Source organism: Festucalex cinctus, chromosome 1, assembly GCF_051991245.1.
Source record: "Festucalex cinctus isolate MCC-2025b chromosome 1, RoL_Fcin_1.0, whole genome shotgun sequence".
Classification (NCBI taxonomy): Eukaryota; Metazoa; Chordata; class Actinopteri; order Syngnathiformes; family Syngnathidae; genus Festucalex; species Festucalex cinctus.
In genome coordinates, this window is record NC_135411.1 from 43,653,565 (window position 1) to 43,671,733 (window position 18,169).

General features: G+C 39.2%; 1 protein-coding gene across 1 annotated transcript in view; it reads left to right on the forward strand.

Annotated features, from left to right (window-relative positions):
• brinp2 (bone morphogenetic protein/retinoic acid inducible neural-specific 2) overlaps positions 1-18,169 on the forward strand; it is a 195,050-nt gene that overhangs the window by 143,230 nt on the left and 33,651 nt on the right. Inside the window, exon 6 of the mRNA XM_077536658.1 lies at positions 11,811-12,047. Coding sequence (XP_077392784.1) covers positions 11,811-12,047 — 237 coding nt within the window. The remainder of the gene's footprint in view (positions 1-11,810; positions 12,048-18,169) is intronic.

Here is an 18,169-nt window from a genome sequence, read left to right on the forward strand (position 1 = left end):
TTTTTTTTTCTTTTCCCCTGAATTATAGTTACGATGTTCTTATGGAAACAAATAGGGGTGTTAAAAAAAATCGATTCGGTGATATATCGCGATACTACATCGCGCGATTCTCGAATCGATTCAATAATCGGCAGAATCGATTTTTTTTTTTTTCGATTTTTTTTTTTTTTTTTTTTTTTTTTTTTTTTTTTTTTTTTTTTTTTTTTTAGGATTCACACCTTGAGCATGGAAGAATGTTATATGAACGGCACATTAAGCCTTAATATTTTTATTTTAATGCTGTTCAAATGTGAAACAGATTGCAAACTGTTTGTGTACAGTGGCTCACGGTTATAAGCCTCAAGTTTTAGATAAATATATTCATACAAATCTTACAGTGTACATGTACAAATTTACTGATAGTATTTTCTAAATTTGAATGGAAAAAAATCGCAACAATCGACTTATAAATTCGTATCGGGATTAATCGGTATCGAATCGTGACCATTCGTATCGGGATTAATCGGTATCGAATCGAATCGTGACCTGTGAATCGTGATACGAATCGAATCGTCAGGTACTAGGCAATTCACACCCCTAGAAACAAACATTATTCTGGGCCAAATCAACTAAAGTTTTGCATTGGTTTTGCACGGCGCTACCCGGTATAAATGGAGCAATCTGCGAGTGTCAAAACCAAACAGCACATGCGGATGGGGAAATTCATTCCTTACTGCACTACTAACCAGATTGCGCCCCGGTGTTTTTTTGCGTGTATTGAAATGTCATAATGTGCATATATTTGGCGGAAAAATTGCCCACCTCGATGCAAAAGAGACTCACTGATAGTCTAATTCACTAATACTAGCGCTACACCACTGCTACATGCAGTTTGATCGACGCAAATAACGTCTACTGAAGGATGGTGTCATGTTGGTGCTCCTCTGTGGAAGTCTGATCATGGCAGCAGTGATTGGCACACGGAGAAGGCATCGTCATGCGCCCCTAGTACACGCAAATCACGTGCTGTACGTAGGGTGCTATTTACTTGGTCATTTTGCAAGACATGAGGTATCCCACCATTCTCATCCAACAGTCCCCGTAACACTCCGTAATGTGAAATCGTGCACAATGATTGCACCAATATTTTGTAATTTACGGACGTTTAATGAATGAATAACGTTGTATTCCTCTCTGCTCACTACAACCTATTGGCGTTTAATGAAGAAAATACTTCTGTCCACAAGCAGTCTTCTGACAGTACGACTTTTGCACCTCCTCAATCCAAGTTTGCTTGGCTATTATTCTGCCATGGTGTTCTTGGTACAAATCCAGCATTGCCATGTGTGGTAAACCAGGTGCAAACTACCCTCAACTGTTAAACTTTGTGAACACGTTTGCACTGGTATATGATTAAAGCAATATTCTTGGTAAATAGGACGTTAACAGGGAGAAAACTGCACATGCAAATGAAGAGCAATTTTTGGCGCTATTAGCGGACACAGTGCATTCTTAGTGGATTTGGCCCTCTGTCCTTCTATTTATTGCATTTTGTACTGTGTGGTAAAATGGTATAGACAAACAAATAAAATGAACACTTTAGTTGCAGTCCATTTTCAGAAGTCCTGGTTTGTGACCAACCTATGTAAATGCTTGCTATTCAACCTCGTTGACAATTTAATCCACAGCCTGTGAGTACATACTGTATTTATTACAGTGAACACTGTAAAATAATCATTTTTGCTTTTACTTTATTGACAGACCAGTCTGTTGAACTGCACAGTACATATAAATCACATTTTCTTAGTCAAAGATTACAAGTGGTGTTGTGTTGGTTGTGAATGAAGCAGACTCTTCCAGCTGATTTTTGTCTGAAAAGCAGACTGTAGTGGACCCCTGCTATTTGCAGGGGATAGAGACTGGCAAGCCTGTGGATAGCAAAAATCCACGTATAATTGAAACACATTAAAATGAATTGGATTTATTTAGTTTTTAAGCCCCAAAAAATATTTAAAAAAAATGCTATTAAGCTTCCAAAATGTGTTTTCCACAAAAAGCAGAGGGGTCCCTCCACAAATCTGTGAAGAGGTGAATCCATGGGTGATGAACAGTGAGTATACGGGCTTCCATTGTACACTTATATACTATCGCTGTCATGTGCTGAAGGTTGGATCCCAAAGCGCAGACACAAATACGATTTGAACTATTTATTCACATCGAGAGGCATGGAACAAACTTGAACAAACTTGACTAGACAAGCAACAAATAGAGTTGCACAGATGAACAGAAAGCAATAATCCGGCAAACACACACAATTCTCAGACTGCACCTACAGACAGTGAATCGATCTGATTGGTTGTGGCTAAGTAAAGGACTAAAGATCGACATCACTTTGGTCCTGACATCACATAACATCACATAGCGTCTTTCCAGTTGAAACCAGATGATGGTTACATCAGTACAAAACAGACACTTGACCTCACGGTCATGAACCCAAATTAACAGGTCATGAACTCAAACTTAACCCTGGCATGACCCCAGACATGAGTCAATACCCAAACATCATTACCCCTGCATGACCCGAGACATGACAATCACAGGATGAATATGTCTAAAATTAAGTTAAAAAAAAAAAATAAAAAAAAGCGCAAAATTGCAGATTCACCACACATTATCTAGTTTATTTCACATTGCACTACAGCAGTGGTTGTCAACTACACAGAATAGATAAAAAAAAAAAAAAAAATTATACATGTCCAGATTGGGAATGTACTTCATCACCCCCCACTCACACCTGCTGAATGCATTTTCCCCCTCTCATATTCACATGGTGAATTGATTCCTAGGCAGGTGAAGAATTGTATTCAATTTTTCAAGGATATGGCTCCTTCTCAGCTAATCCCAAGAGCTTTTGTTGAGTCTTACAACACTAGAGGTCATGTTGAAGCCTGTTATATCATTCCCACCTCACCTGCGGAGGCTTAATTGCATCTGGAGGGTTTTTATGGCTTTGAATAATAAGAAAAGCCTTGAAAAGCTAAATTGGGTTAATATTTATCTTAGGTAGACCATTGAGCTTTACTGAATAAACGATGCTAAAATTGTTATAGAATTACTTTTTTTTTTTCAACTAAAACTGTCACTACTACATCGTTTTCTTTTTTCTTTTCTTTTTTTTTTTTTAAGAGCTCAGAATTGTTCATTCGGTAGTCTTACCGATTCAACGTCTTATCGTCATTGCACTTTTCTTTTTTTTTTTTTTTTTTTTTTTTTTGTGTGTGTATGTGTGCGTGCGTGCGCGTGCGTGTGCGTGCAAATACGTATACATTTATACTCATTAATTCACCTAAAACCTTATAAATATCCCATTACCCTTCGCCTTAACCAGGTACTTCAGAGTCTTGCCAGAGTCGTGAGGTTCAAATGGTCAGGAGACCAGAGAAAAGGTCAGAAAAAATAAAGAGAAAAGAAAGATAAATCAAAGTGAAATCCAGCACCGACCAAACACTTCCTGCCTTCCCCATGGTTACAAAATCAAAGTCTTACACCAACCCCGGAAGCCTCTAAATTCCAACAAATTAGCGAGATCTCAAGAGACCAGAGGAAAAACTAAAGAGAGGAAGGAGGGAAGGATCGATGAGGTAGAGTGAGATCCATAGAAGCCAGTACATCCAATCCATCAAAGTGAAATCCAGCACCAACCAAACCCCTCCTGCGTGGTTACAAAACCAGAGTCTAATGCCAACCCCAGAAGCCTCAAACTTCCAATAAATTGAGATCTCAAGTGACCAGAGGAAAAACTAAAGAGAGGAAGGAGGGAAGGATAGATAAAGCAAAGTGAGATCCACAGACACCAGCACCCACTGATTCAAGGGGCTGTGGGAGGGAGAGGCAACTTCTGTTTGAGTTTCAGTAGATGCTGGCGCGATGGATCTGGCATGCATAAGGACCACCACCAAAGAAAGAAGCCGTCAACCGCGGTCCAGCAAAGCGAGCACTGCCCCCCCCCCCCCCCCCCCCCCCCCCGGAATCCCCAGGCCGCGGCAGCACCAAGGCCACCCCCAAGCCACCCGAGCGGACACCGGTCGACGAGCCGACCCAGACGCCCAGACGAGCCCCGGCGGGCCCCCACAGCGCCCCACCGGTCCCCAGCCCCCATCCCCCCACGACCCCCCCGCACCCCACCCAAACCCGCCACCCACCACGACCCAGGCCCCGCCACCCCCGGCCCCCAAACCCCCGAACACACCACGACCCCCAACACCCAACCATTCATCCCGAAAGATGTCGCTTTGAGCTCCCGTCCTTACTTTTTACCAATTCTTTATGTTTAAAATGTTCGAACTTAGCAATAATAGGACGGGGCTTATTGCCCTTACGAGCTCCGAGCCGGTGTACACGGTGAAAAGAGATATTATTTACCGTCTCCTGAGGGATCATGAATTTTTTTTATCTCGCTCTCTGGATTATCTGGGGTATTTTCGGATATACCTGAAAATATTAGATTTTCCCGCATACTACGGGATTGAACATCTAAGACCGTTTCCTTTAGCATTTTATTTTCCTTTTTAATCGTCTCCAACTCGGCTGTGACAGCGACGAGAGAGGAGCGTAGCTCGGAATTATCTCGTTGGAGATCGCTTACCTGTTGGCTAACGAATTCCAAACTTGCCTTTAATTCTTTGACGTCCTCGCGGATAAGACAGAGGACGTCAAGTTTTTTATTTATGGAATCCAGCATACTCACCGATACGTCAGCGGTTACTAAATCGTCCGTATCTGTTGACGAGTCATTTTTCCTTTTTTTCGAAGGATTATCACGACTAGCCATTCTATTTTAGCAGCAGGGCGCCGCCATGTTAGATTTTCCCAGTCTCGCTACCGGTCTCGCGATAGTCACAGCATCTCGCGATAGCCCTGCTCTGGTAGCAATTCTCCGGTACTACATCGTTTTCTAAGTAGATATTACAACCGTATTTTGAGGCCTTGTTGTTCACACGGCCAGCCCTAAATTTGATTTTCTCATATCTAGCTTGATTTGATTAAGTCTGAACAGCAAAAATCAAGTGAAATTGAATTTTGCAAGAATGTGATTTGCCTGTGCTGTTTGGCAGCGGTGTAAGAGGTGTTCCATCGCACAGCATGATAGATGAAGTACTTGGCTTGTATTTGCCACTGCTCATAGTTAAGTGTATTCCGTGCATCGTAACCACACCAACACACATAGATAGGGCAGAGCTGATGTGTGGGCACAAGTTCACCACTAAATGGGAGTGCAGAGAGTAACAAATTAGATTTGCCTGCCCTTTAAACAATGCCATATTGTCTTTTAATTTTAATATACTGCAAGCTGTTGGAACATTACACGGACAACTGGCATGATTGATTGTGATTACGTCACAAATTATTGAGTCAAAGTGAAATTTTTCAGCTTGCAAACAAGTTGGAAAGTTAAATGAGTGTAGAGGGTATCAAATTGACTTACACGTGCAAATGGAAAAAAAAAAACAGTTACGAATTAATAGCAGTAGTACGTACATGTTTTTACGAGCCGTGAAAAGATGGCACACAATGTGTTTCAATTTCGAGCTTACATCCTGTCTCACTTGATATGCAGGCAACTTAGAGCTCCTTACATCGCATCGTACTTGATGTGCAGGTGTTTGCAGTGTTGAAAGCTGAGTGATCTGACGTCTATCGGCATAACAGAGAAGCAAACAGCTTACTGCATAGCAGAGAGGAAAAGCCAGAATCAAAGCGGCAAACGAAGAGAACACACAGCAAGATACTGACGAAACCCTGCCAGATTTTCAAACACACAAGCACATTGAATTATGTAGCCACGCACGCATGCACAAACACATACGCACAGCAGTGCACCTGCCAAGGCATAGAGCAGTGGGGGGAAAAAAAAGTCGCTAATTACATCTCTTTTCCAAGCCATCGAACGAGTAAGTACCAAAGAAGGAGAGACATGCATATTCATTGGAAGGCACTGCAAGAATTCCTGTTGACAAAACAAATAGATGATTACCTGACAGGGAGACAGATTTAGCAGAACAAGGACACCTCGAGAAACGCACCTGAAAGCATCCACTTTTGTTTCCAAGAGACAATGATACGCTTTTGGGATCACACAGTGGGCTTTTGATTTGAGTAATTAGACTGTGCAGGTATGACAGGTTGGACTCTCATTTTTCATAACTCCGTTAATACACTTGTGAGAATGGGAGCAGGGAAGCGGGTTATTTCAAGCAAGCCTGCAAGTTATGAACATTGAGGGCAGCTGGAGCATTTGTTTGTCAGTCCTAACTTAGTATTGAGTAAACATCCATTCAGTCACTCCATCATGGGGAAGGTGGAGCATGTTCCAGGGTGAGGTACATATAAATACGGACAACCACTTATTTGTTTTTGTATAGCAGCATTCATGAAGAAGACTTCAGAGCAAAAATCTTGTGTATCACACACGCTATACGTAACATGAGAGAGAACAGTACAGAAATCAAAGAAAAACAATAACACAAGCATAGCAGAAAAAACAGGATATATAGTAGGCTATGACCAGTATACCATTACATAGGATAGATGGTCTTCTCTGTGAAGGAAGGTTACATTACACCCTGTGAGGATATACATACAGCTGGACAATATAATAAAGGTTGCAAGTTGGAAGCAATCTGTGCATAACAGTCTGGAACAGCATATTTTTTATGATAACTACAGACAAGGTGGCAAGTGCTACTTATAGCTCCATAAACTGTGAAAATATACCGCTGGGCAGCATTCTCACCTCATGCATAAGCACAGACAAAAGCTGTTCCAACAACTTGCAGTAGTCCACAAGGCCACCAAGAGCAAAGCTGCACTTTTGTGCTCTGGGCTGGGTCAACAGCATTTTTAAAACTCGGGTACTGCCAGTTAAATATACGCTTGTGGAAAAATTTTTTTTTTAAAAAGCTCAAATTACCTCTAACAATATTACCTTACACACACAAAAAAAAAAAACATTAGTAATATTATTATATGTTATAAAATTAATTAAAACATTATTATAAAATTATAAAAAAATAAATCAATTATATTTTGTAAATTACATATGAATTATATGTGAAAACACAAATCATGTCCATGACCTCTTACAATAGTTATTTACCAATGATTAAACAAGGCTGGAAACCAATAAATATCAGTATGCAACACTTTTGTCCAAATTTTTTTTTGCAAGTGTTTATATTTCCAATTATCACTTCTACAGTGTTACTAAGAAATCATGTATTTCATATACTGCATACAAACTGACCACATGAATATAGCCACTAGTGATAAAAACCCCCCCAAAAAAAACAGTAAGCCATGCTTACATGGAGCTTTGTATTCCAATTAGAATGAAACCGAATGGCCAAACACCTTAATCAGAATAAACAGGTCGAATCCATTCCAGGGACACCCACAATAGGTGAAAGTTCATGGTACAGATAGACCATTAAAAAAAAAAAAAAAAAAAAAAAAAAAAAAATGTTTTATTATAGTTTAAACTCTCACACATTTTTAAAGTAAACTTGTTTAAACGACCTTGAACATTTTTTAAACCACACTTTTTAAAGGGAAACTTGACTCATTGAACAATTTTCAGCAGTGAAAAGTTAATATTTTGTCCAGAATGAATTTAATAACATCATTATTTTTCATGTACAATTAGTACCTTTAATAAGTCATTTTTCTACTTGCTGTCGACTGATGATGACATCACCTGTGCTGAGGAAGTAGGTCACGGCCAATCATGACTCACCTGTTTTCTGGGTTTGGTCAGTAAACTGAGCCATGATTGGTCGCTATCTACTTCCTCAGCACAGGTGATGTCATCATTAGTCGACAGCAAGTAAAAAAATTATTTGTTAAAGGTACTCATTGTACATGAAAAATAATGAAGTTACCACCTTAATTAGAGACAAAATAATAACTTGTTATTGCTGAAAAGGCTCAATGGGTTGAGTATCCCTTTAAGCACATCATAAATGTATATGAGCACAAAAGCAAGTTACAAGTATAGTGTATATAATGTATTGTAATATTGCAATTCCTATGTATGTACGTGTGCCACTGAAAAGTGCATCACCAACTGTGGCTCTCCTTTCCCACATGCGAGAGATTTATAATAAATAACCCATTTAAAAAACAACAACAACAATTCCTTAAAATACTTACAAATATTGTGGAATTTTGTCCTATTTAGGTGCACTCACTCTAAGTTTCCATAACAAAATATAGTATTATGCCAAAATACAATATTAAGGCATTTACAAAGTACAGAAGATCATTAGCAATATAATGTGTGCAATAGTGCAGTAATACGGATCGGATTGAATTGTGCAAATAGTGCACAGTGCTATAACATTGACTGCAGGAATAATAGCACTATAGAGATGTGCCAATGGGCTAAGTGTCACGGTGAAATTACAAGTCAGCTGTGAAAGAAGTTAATGGTAAGGGGGGGAAGCTGTTGAAATGTCTGCTCATTTTGGTGTGCATTGTTTGATAGGGCCAGACAGAAGGAGCTGTAAAAGGTGTGTCGCGGATGGAATGAGTTCAAGAGAATTTTGTGTGCCCTTCTCTTAGAAGCAAGATGCAATGTTCTGCAATGGACATAACACAGATCTGCTGCAAGTAGGTTGGCTAGCATGGCGATGGCGAGACTCAGTGGTATGAGGGCGGTCATTGAACCAGGGTGTGAATATGTCTTTTCAGTTTGCAATGGAACATATTCAGGTTGTCATTTTTGGACTCCGCTTGTGAGAATATTCGTCTGTAGTTGGTGATGGCGCATATTCCTCACGACACTGACGCAGAGATGTTAGCGAAAAGGTATTCCGTGTATCTTCATTGCTTCTCTCAGCTATGTTAATTTCTTTTGTCAGCTGGTTCCTGGCCCGCTGACTGACTTTGTTCTCACTCATGTATGCTAGAGGCAACTTGACACTTGGGTTGGTCGGTCATTTTATGGGGGGTGCTTTTAATGACATGTCAAGTACATGTTGGAGCGTTCACGTGCGCACTCGAAAACTGCAATGCGTCCCCTTGCACAAAATTTTCAGCAAATTTTAAGAATTGTGTGGGCATTTTTTTTTTTTTTATGATTGTTGCTTGCTAAAATGCATAATTTCGCGGTCAACTTTTTCTAAATGTTGCCTCCATAAAAAACATGATTTTGCGTGCAATTTTTCTAGAAGTTTTTTTTTTTTTTTTTTTTTTTGCTATTGCTCAAACACTTTTTCTGCACATTTTAAGTGGATTTTTACAAGAGGTGTTTGGAAACGCAACAGATATTTTCAAATACGTTATAATCTATAAAAATATATATAACACATTTCACTTTAAAGTGCACAGTAAATTCTGTTCTATTTAGAGTGTGACCAAATAGATTGAGTAATACACTTTTATCACTTGTAATACACTTGTAAGAGTGAAATAAGGAATTAAAAAGAAAAAGCCACTCAAGGGTTGAGGAACGAACTCGTGACCTTCAGCTTGGGAGACTGCCACACTACCATCTGAGCTCTGCCACACCTACTATTTGCTTATATCCGAGAAGAGACCAAAGACAGTCTCTTGAAGTTATGAAGATGCCAGCTGACATAAGCGATATACTAACACACAGCAGGAGCTGTGTAGCTGAGGGTGTCGATCAGCTGTCTCCCCAGCTGAAAGTCACGAGTTCGGTCCTCAACCCTTGAGTGACTTTTATTTATTTATTTATTTTCCCTTTGTTTTTTTTTATTTTACTCTGTTCCAAGTGTAAATATTACTCTAAAACTGAGTGTATTTAGTCCCACTCTAAATAGAGTCAAATTTACTCCACAAAATTTACTGTGTGTAAAGATTTTTTTTAGCTTGCAAACTCAAAAGCTCATCATTGAACAAGTTCACATTACTTGGAAAAGTGAGAATAATTTCTTAAAATCAAAACTGCAAATATTCTTACAGGTGCATATGCACTTTATAATCAAAATACATGAAAGAAATTGCCAATGATATGAAATATGCAGTTCTTAATGCTTTCATGGACGAAATCATTTAACTACTACTCCATTTCCTCCTCAAAATCATCCTGATCTCTCTGAAAGACCTACTTTTGTACACTTTCAAGAAGAGAGTACGGTGATATATCAGCCGGGTTGTTTTTATTGATAGAACCCGTACAATTTTGTCCCCTCAGTGTGTCTTTATGCGTCTGTTCACAAATGGACAGATAAAGAACAAGTTGAATGAGCCTTGCTGGTTTCTTTATTCATTTGGCAATAGTATTTTGTAAAAAAGAATAAATAAGTAAATTAAAAAAAAAAACGACACTTTTCCAATGCACAGACAGCAATGGCAATGATGAGAAACTGGAGCTAGGCAATGGTTGTATGAATGTAGCATCACAGGTGTCGGGATTAAATCTATCGATTAGAACTGAGGTTGGAATTTGATTATGCTAAACCTCCAGTAGAGAGAGACAGAGCGAGAGAGAGAGAGAGAGAGAGAGAGAGAGAGAGAGAGAGAGGGAGAGACAAAGCAAGAGAAATACAAACCAGCCCTCATGGGACATGACATTGACTTATTAAGGAATAGAATCGGGATTCGCCCTTTGTGGCCCTGTTGGGCCACTGCCTGACGGTAGGTCACAGCGGCGCACCGGCCCAGAACCACTGGGCACTGTTAATGTCAACCCCTCGAGTGATCTACAATTGTGTTTTCCCGGGGCAATATGATACTTGTTGTTTGTCTCTGTGTGCCCTGCGGCAACCAGTCCAGGGTGTACCCCACCTACTGCACAGAGCCAGCTGATAAGATAAGCTCCAGCTCCGTTGTGAGGAATAGGCGGTCAAGAAAATGGATGGATTGACGGAATATGATACTTATATTTTTCTTTCAACACATAAAAACAGTCTGATTAAGAGAACTGCAGTCACGCTAATGCTGATAACATTGTTAGCAAAGGATAATCTTTGCATGCTTATCTTTTGGCCATGACATGATAGTGCTCTTGTCCTGTTGTTTGAAAATGGCGGCGCTTTGCCCATTCATAGCCACAGACTAGTGTAGGTGTGGGGATTTTAAGCCTACCAAGAAGATTACACACTAGAGCTGTATATATTTAACGGCAAACCTGAATTGCTGTACAATTTCGGATGCTGTTCACAGAAAGGTGTCAATTATTTATTTATTTATTTTTAAAAATTTTTTTTTTTTTAATTTCATATCAAATGGCAAGCCTGAATAGCTGTACAATTTAGGATGCTGTTCACAGAAAGGTGTCAAAAGATTATTTTTTTTTATATATAATTTCTCTGCGTGTAAAGGGTAATAATGTATATATTTTCCAACTGCATCCTTATGAAAATTGAAATACACCCACACTTCTGCCCTTGTTCTCTTTGTAGGTGAATCAATATCGCAGGCATTTGCGCTGCCTTACGCTATGTTTTGTAGCAATGTGAATATCTATCACAGTTTCACATCAGCTTCTTTCTCCATTTGTTTGGGGTTAATTTTGGGTTGTACATGAATTAGGGACGCCTAAAAACTGTTACTCTTAATTGAAATACTAAATGACAATTCGACAACATATTAAAATTTCATACAGTAATAGAAATGTTCTGAAATGGTATTAACACCGGCAATTAGTAAACTGTTTCATCCCTAATTGACATGAGAACCAATACGAGATCTGTATAACAAAGTTGCCTTAATATAAATATTGTGCTTTTCGTATCTGTATGCAGTACATTCTACAAATGTAGAAATACCTTACAATATGTCCTTTCTCTTTATTCTTATTCCTTTAGGCTTGCAAGATGTCTTGCCCGAGTTTCTGCGTGGGCGATTTGTGGAGGCAGCACTCAGCTATGTGGCTTGTAACTCAGAGGGCGAGTTGCTCTGCCGCAGCAATGACTGCTGGTGTCGATGCTCTCCTCGCTTCCCCGAGTGCAATTGTCCCCTTGCCGATATCAAGGTGATGGAGGAGAACCTGGAGAAAAGCAAAGAGGCCTGGAACAGTTTCAACCAAGACTTTATTGAATCAGGTATGGGACTTCAAGCTTTGACATGATCGTTTATAAAAAGTAGTTATGAATGTATTCATAAGCGGTTCAGAAAATGGATGGATGGATGGTTAAAAAGTCAACTGCCAAAATGTTTTATCTCAATTTTCAACATAGAGTTTCAATTTAAAGTTTCAAACTATAGTTAGGGTTTCAAATTAGGGTGTTAAAATAGGATTAGGGTTTCAAAGTACAGCTTTAAACGAGGGTTAGAGCTTCAAAGGGTTTCCAACCAAGGTTTGGGTTTCAAAGTAGGGTTTCAGAGTAGGAGTAGTGTTTCAAAGGAGGGTCAGAATTCATAAGAGGCTATAAAGTTATAGATTAAGAAAAAATTCAACTGTCAAATGTGTGACCTCAGTTTTCAAAGTAGAGACAGGGGTTCAAAAGTAGGATTTTAAACAAGGGTTATGGTTTCAAAGTAAGGTTTTAAGCTAGTGTTTTGGGTTAGTGATTCAGAGGCCAACCGTTATTCAACAAGTTTGATCAGATTTGCATCCTGCTTCTCCCATCTATTAATTATTATCAAACATTGCCTCATTCACTGGTGGAAGCTCGACTTGGGTCCGTTTCAGACATGTTGAGGTTTTAGCTGTTTTTTAGCATCACAGTCTTACATCAGGGGAGGCAGTGTTCATTTCTTTGATCACACTATGCAATATTCCATATACTGTACTCCAACACATGGCAATCAAACACACCACTTTCAATCTGGAGGTTGGATGTACACTGCAAGTCCAAGTGGCTAATTCTAATTTTGTGCATAAATCCATTTTTGACTCTCTGTTTACATGCATTTTCAAGTGACCTACAGGTATATCTGATATCGCAGAGTTTACCTGCAATTTACACCTGGGGGGAAACATTTAATTTGATATTATTTTAAGCAAGGTTCAATTTAAAAGGAATTGCAAGCAGAACTTGGGCTTGAACTGAATATCATTCAGTACAGTAGCTACTCACGCCACCATGTCTTTTATGCATTGTAGCACATCTGATCAGAAGTTAAGAATGACAAAGAGGTGACTGATCAACAATCTCCTGAATGCACACAGGATGGGTCACGGCAAAACAACAACAAACTTAGCTGTCTGTTCAAACTTCGACTCTCTTCCATATGCACAAGCTCTTTATTCCCTTGTTCGTGTCCTCTTGAAATTTGAATTCAGTCAGGACTCAGCACATTCACAGCCTCACTGGCAGCTGGAAATGATCAATTTGTGTGTTTTTACAATTAGCTTGCTTTCTGCAGTCTGGAAGGATTTGTTACCTTGATGTATTTGCCCCCTATTTGTGTTCCTTTTCACACAGACCAAATGACTCACAACAAAGCATTGATCTTTTTTTCTTTATTTGTCAGCATTCGGGGTAATAAGGTAAACCAGATGGAAGTTTCCTGTATGGAGTAGTGAGCTAAGCAGCGCTAATAAATGTAATGTTGTCAATTGATGACGTGCATAATTGTATGGACAATCTGCAAGGTGAAAAAAATGTTCCATTTAAGCGTATCCTGTAAAACGACGTGCTAACCCAGAAGACATGCTTGGGTCAGTGGCTTACAACGTGTCGATGCATCACCATTATACTATTTCAAGTTAAAGCTGATTGGTTGAACTGTGTTCACACCTAACGAAACAAACGAAACCAAGGAGGGGAAATTACAGTTGGCTTTCATGATGGTGAGTTGTAAATTAATTTGTAAAATGCATTTAATAAGGGCGATGGCAGGTGGAGGCTGCAGTGAGATGAGTGCTGGACAGCTGGAAGAGCGTGTTATTGCATCAGACTGTTCTGTTCTGGATACAGATGCAGCAGGTGGTGATGATTTATAGCTTCAAGCTGGCTGGAGTTTATTCTCAATATCACAGTTTATACACCGTGTACCCGCGAATGACTGACTGCGCTCCAGGTGCTCTTCAATCATTCAGAAATGTCACACCACTATAATGACAAGCATTTCATTTCATTGCGTTTTGAATGTTTATTTGGGAAGTGCATTTATTAAGACAAAATATCAAATAATGTTGGCTTTATTGACCTGATTATTCCTTAATGTCTTCTCAAGTTGGCAACCATTGATAACAGTTTTACGGACAGCCGTATCCCACACTGTATCAGGTCTATGGCATTTTACACTCGCTGGTTTTTACATCATCATTGTCAGACTAATTAAATGTTATAGAACGCCACACAATATAATTCCCAAAGTGTCCATTTGAATTATTTGTCCTATATAAAAGAATAGAACTAGTATTTCCTCTTTTGGCATGCTGCCAAGGTAAAAAGCTCTGCCTCATGTGATTGATGGTTCTTACTGTCCATGTAAACAAAACCAATGACCCAGAAGATGAAGAGAACCAACAGTTAGGTAAACTTATTTAGTGGAAGCACCAAGTAGCAACACCATTCCAGGATGCGGTTGTTCAAATGAATTTTTGTATCAACTGGAATATACAGTTTATTGCAGAGTCAAATCATAAATGTACATGTTTTAATTCACATACAGCTGGGGTAGGCATGCCCATGACTCTCGTGTGGATAAGCCTTTCAGATAAACGACACATCATTTACATTTGACCACTTGTAACTTTCAATGTAAAGCAGTCCTTCTCAATTATTTTTTGTTACCCCTAATGCCACACCACCAGGAAGAAGGAAATAGTTACATAAAAAATGTGGCTACATGTTTATTGTTAAGAGTACAGCTACAAAATACCCTAGTTTTTGTGTCTCTCGTATTATTATTGATAAGTGTTACCATGGTGTTGGTTGTTGTTACCCTTTTTATGGTATTTGTGTTGCTAGTACAGGTGCATAAAAGGCCCTTTCCACCCTCCCCTGCAGTTACCTGTCTGCGAAAGTTATGGACTTGTATGAACTGGTCCGTGCGGAAAACAAGTTGGGACCAGTGATTTAATGTACCGTATTTTCCGCACTATAAGGCGCACCTTAAAGCCTTCAATTTTTTCAAAAGCTGACCATGCGCCTTATAATCCAGTGCACCTTATATATGGATCAATATTGAGCCGCAACAGGTCTCGCTGTCAAAACGCTATCGTGACCCTGCACGATCGGTGACGCGCATGCACGGAAGATCCCGCCATCTTGGATCGCGAGCTAATACTAATACGTTACCTCAGAGAAAATAATAAAACAGCAGTTTATTCATTTTGGGAGTGAATTGAGTTGTCAGAAAGCTGGTTTGTTATCTATTAATAAAGTTTGACTGACCTATCTGACTGTTTTGTTGACATTCCCTTTAGCGCAGCACCATCTAATGGATGCATAACGTTACCCCAGCCTCTACTGTAGCGCATTATATATGGAAAAAGTTTTAAAATATGCCATTCATTGAAGGTGCGCCTTATAATGCGGAAAATACGGTACATAAATGTACAAAGGGATGATTACTGCGTGTGCCTGGGAGGTGTATTTCAGAGTACATTGTCATCTTCTTTTCTTTTAAGTTTCTTTAGCCATCCAGTATTATAGCACCCAGTAACAAGATGTGTGTAACACTTTTCTGCATTCCAAGTTCTGTTTATAACTTAATTGTCATTCGGTAACATTGAGCATGAAGGCGGTTTGATTTCCATGTTCTTGTGTAACATCCAAGGCCCATTTCTACGATATTTTGGTTGGACTAAGGAATTATTGCTGTACTTTTAGCCTACAAATGATCGGAATGCAACAACACCTAGCAGTGAGAGCAAAAGTCATCTTGTGGTATGCTGCGCCGAAGTGATTGAGGCCATTTGAGTTCAACAATCTTGTTGTTGTAAAATGGATTTCCACCAAGCCGGGACTATTTATCACATGGCGAGCAGGGCTCAGGTGTGTGATATAATGGTGGTAATGATGCTGAACAATTCCGCCGTCTCTTTCTAAATTGGAAAGTGAAGCCAAATCACCTACTTTTTTTCTTTTTCTTCATTTGCTTCACGCAGTGTTACTTCTTTACAACTTGGAAGATATAGACAGGATTTAATTGGACACAGGTTTTTGGCAGATTTATCTGATGCTGGTGGGTAGGCTGTGCTTTCTGTAGCACTCGTGGGATTCCGCCGCACCATTTATTTGGAAATTGTTTTGTGAGTCACATTATAGCAGTAAACCACACTTCCGTGCTTTATTTGACTCTTTTTGACAGCAGCGGAATTTTGCCAGTTGTTTTTCGCTGCATATTACATCTTTAAAAAGATGCAAAGAAAGAGTACAGAGGAGGGAAAGAGAGTGTAATTTCAAGGTGTTTCTTGTTCAGTTGACTTAACCGGTTTTGTCAGGAGATTAACTTTGTGCTGTTTGTCAGAAAAATTGAGGCTTTTCGTACATTTGCCAAAAATATCATGAAAGGAACACCGTTTGTCACATGCATTCAAAAACAGGTATATTCTGTACACCCACAGGCGTGTATTCAGGGAATCATCAAAGTTTGATCCAGTTTGGAGAAAGTAGTCTTCTTGTATTTAAATATACGCACACGAGGCGCAGAGCACAAGTCGAGATGAAAAATGAATGCTGGAGGATGTGAGGGGAGAAGGCCACTGAGACGATGCTGTTTGCCTTTCTGAGCTTCATCACCACCATCACCAAATATGTTTGCATTTTGCACGCACACGTGCAGTTTTTGGAAACGGTGACTGGGAAGAAGCACAGGATTCCATGTGTTACTCTTCTGCTATTTTCACTTACGTTTGGATTTGAAATATCAATATCATGATCCATACCTAAAAATCTGAGCTGTGATGTGCCGCGGGTACCAAATGAGATCACTCATACATGAAACATAAGACGTAGCCTCGCTGCAATTGAGACTTATTAATGCTCTGCTCCGTCGGCGTGGTGGTGTTAGTTTTAAACTACCCATCGCGAGAGAGGAAAATGGACAAATCCTCATCATTAAATAGAAAAGACTCTCATCTTTTCATTGTTGTAATTATTTCATGATGGTCAGGGACCACTTCAAAAGGAAGTACTGTCCTGGTATGTGCTAGGAGCAAGTGAGCACATAACTTCACATAACTAAATGATTCTATACTGCATTAAGAAAGTGTAGAGTTTCCCATTGTAGAGTTTTGTGCTTGCGGGATCCACTTGCATCCATAATTCGATTCTGTACTGATGACCATTGTGTTTGTCATTGTTGCGAGTGGGTTTGTTTCTCTTGATTTGTTCATTTGCAGCATACAATAGAGTCAAAACAGTGAAGCCTTTTATTTTAGTAAAATAAGACACAAAACAATTTTTTGAAGAATGTTATGTTCCGACGACTTTGTCATAACAAACCCAGCTCACATGGGTGCACAAAAACCAATAAAATGCTCTCATATGGATTCTGGACACACCGCCGTTAGAAAGACTTCAGTAAGTAATGTCTGTGCTACTACAGCGCTGTATTACACCATTACAGTTTAGACTGTGAAATATTCATTTATGCCCATCTACATTTTTACAGACAAGCGTATTTCGAGTTCAGGCAGCAGCAGTAATGCTATCACTGAAAGCCCACTTCACCTGTCTTGATAGCTTTTGTAAGCTTGAAAGAAATGTTTATCCCACCACATTTATAGAGTGGAACGCAAAAAGAGTGAGTAAACAAACTGAGACTAACTTTTATTTTATTTTTTATGTATTATTTACAGCATTAAAATAACCTGAAGTATGTGAGTTACAGATTCATTTGTGTATTAGTATTTTTCATTTGTCTGCCTGTGATCCTGTTTGTGATATTTCCTTCACCTGATCTCATCAGATCAGCTCCTCTCCATCTGTTTCATTGTGTCATTCGTGTCTGTGTATTTACTCTTGTTAGTGCCTTCGATCCCATTTCAAGATGCTTGTGGTTGCAGCCAGTCTTTGTACAAAATTGAGTAGCTTCATAGAATTGATAAGAGGGATGTTTTATATAGCTTTCTTCAAACCGATACCAGTATGTATCGGTAAATGTAAATTGTCATTGATTGTATGTTTCTTTTTATTTTACTTTTAACTTTCTTTTGTTACTTGTTTATGTTTGTGTTTATATATATGTTCAACAAACAAACAAACCAACCAAACAAAAAAAAAAATATGAGTACTCAACTCTTGATACTCATCGATACCAATAC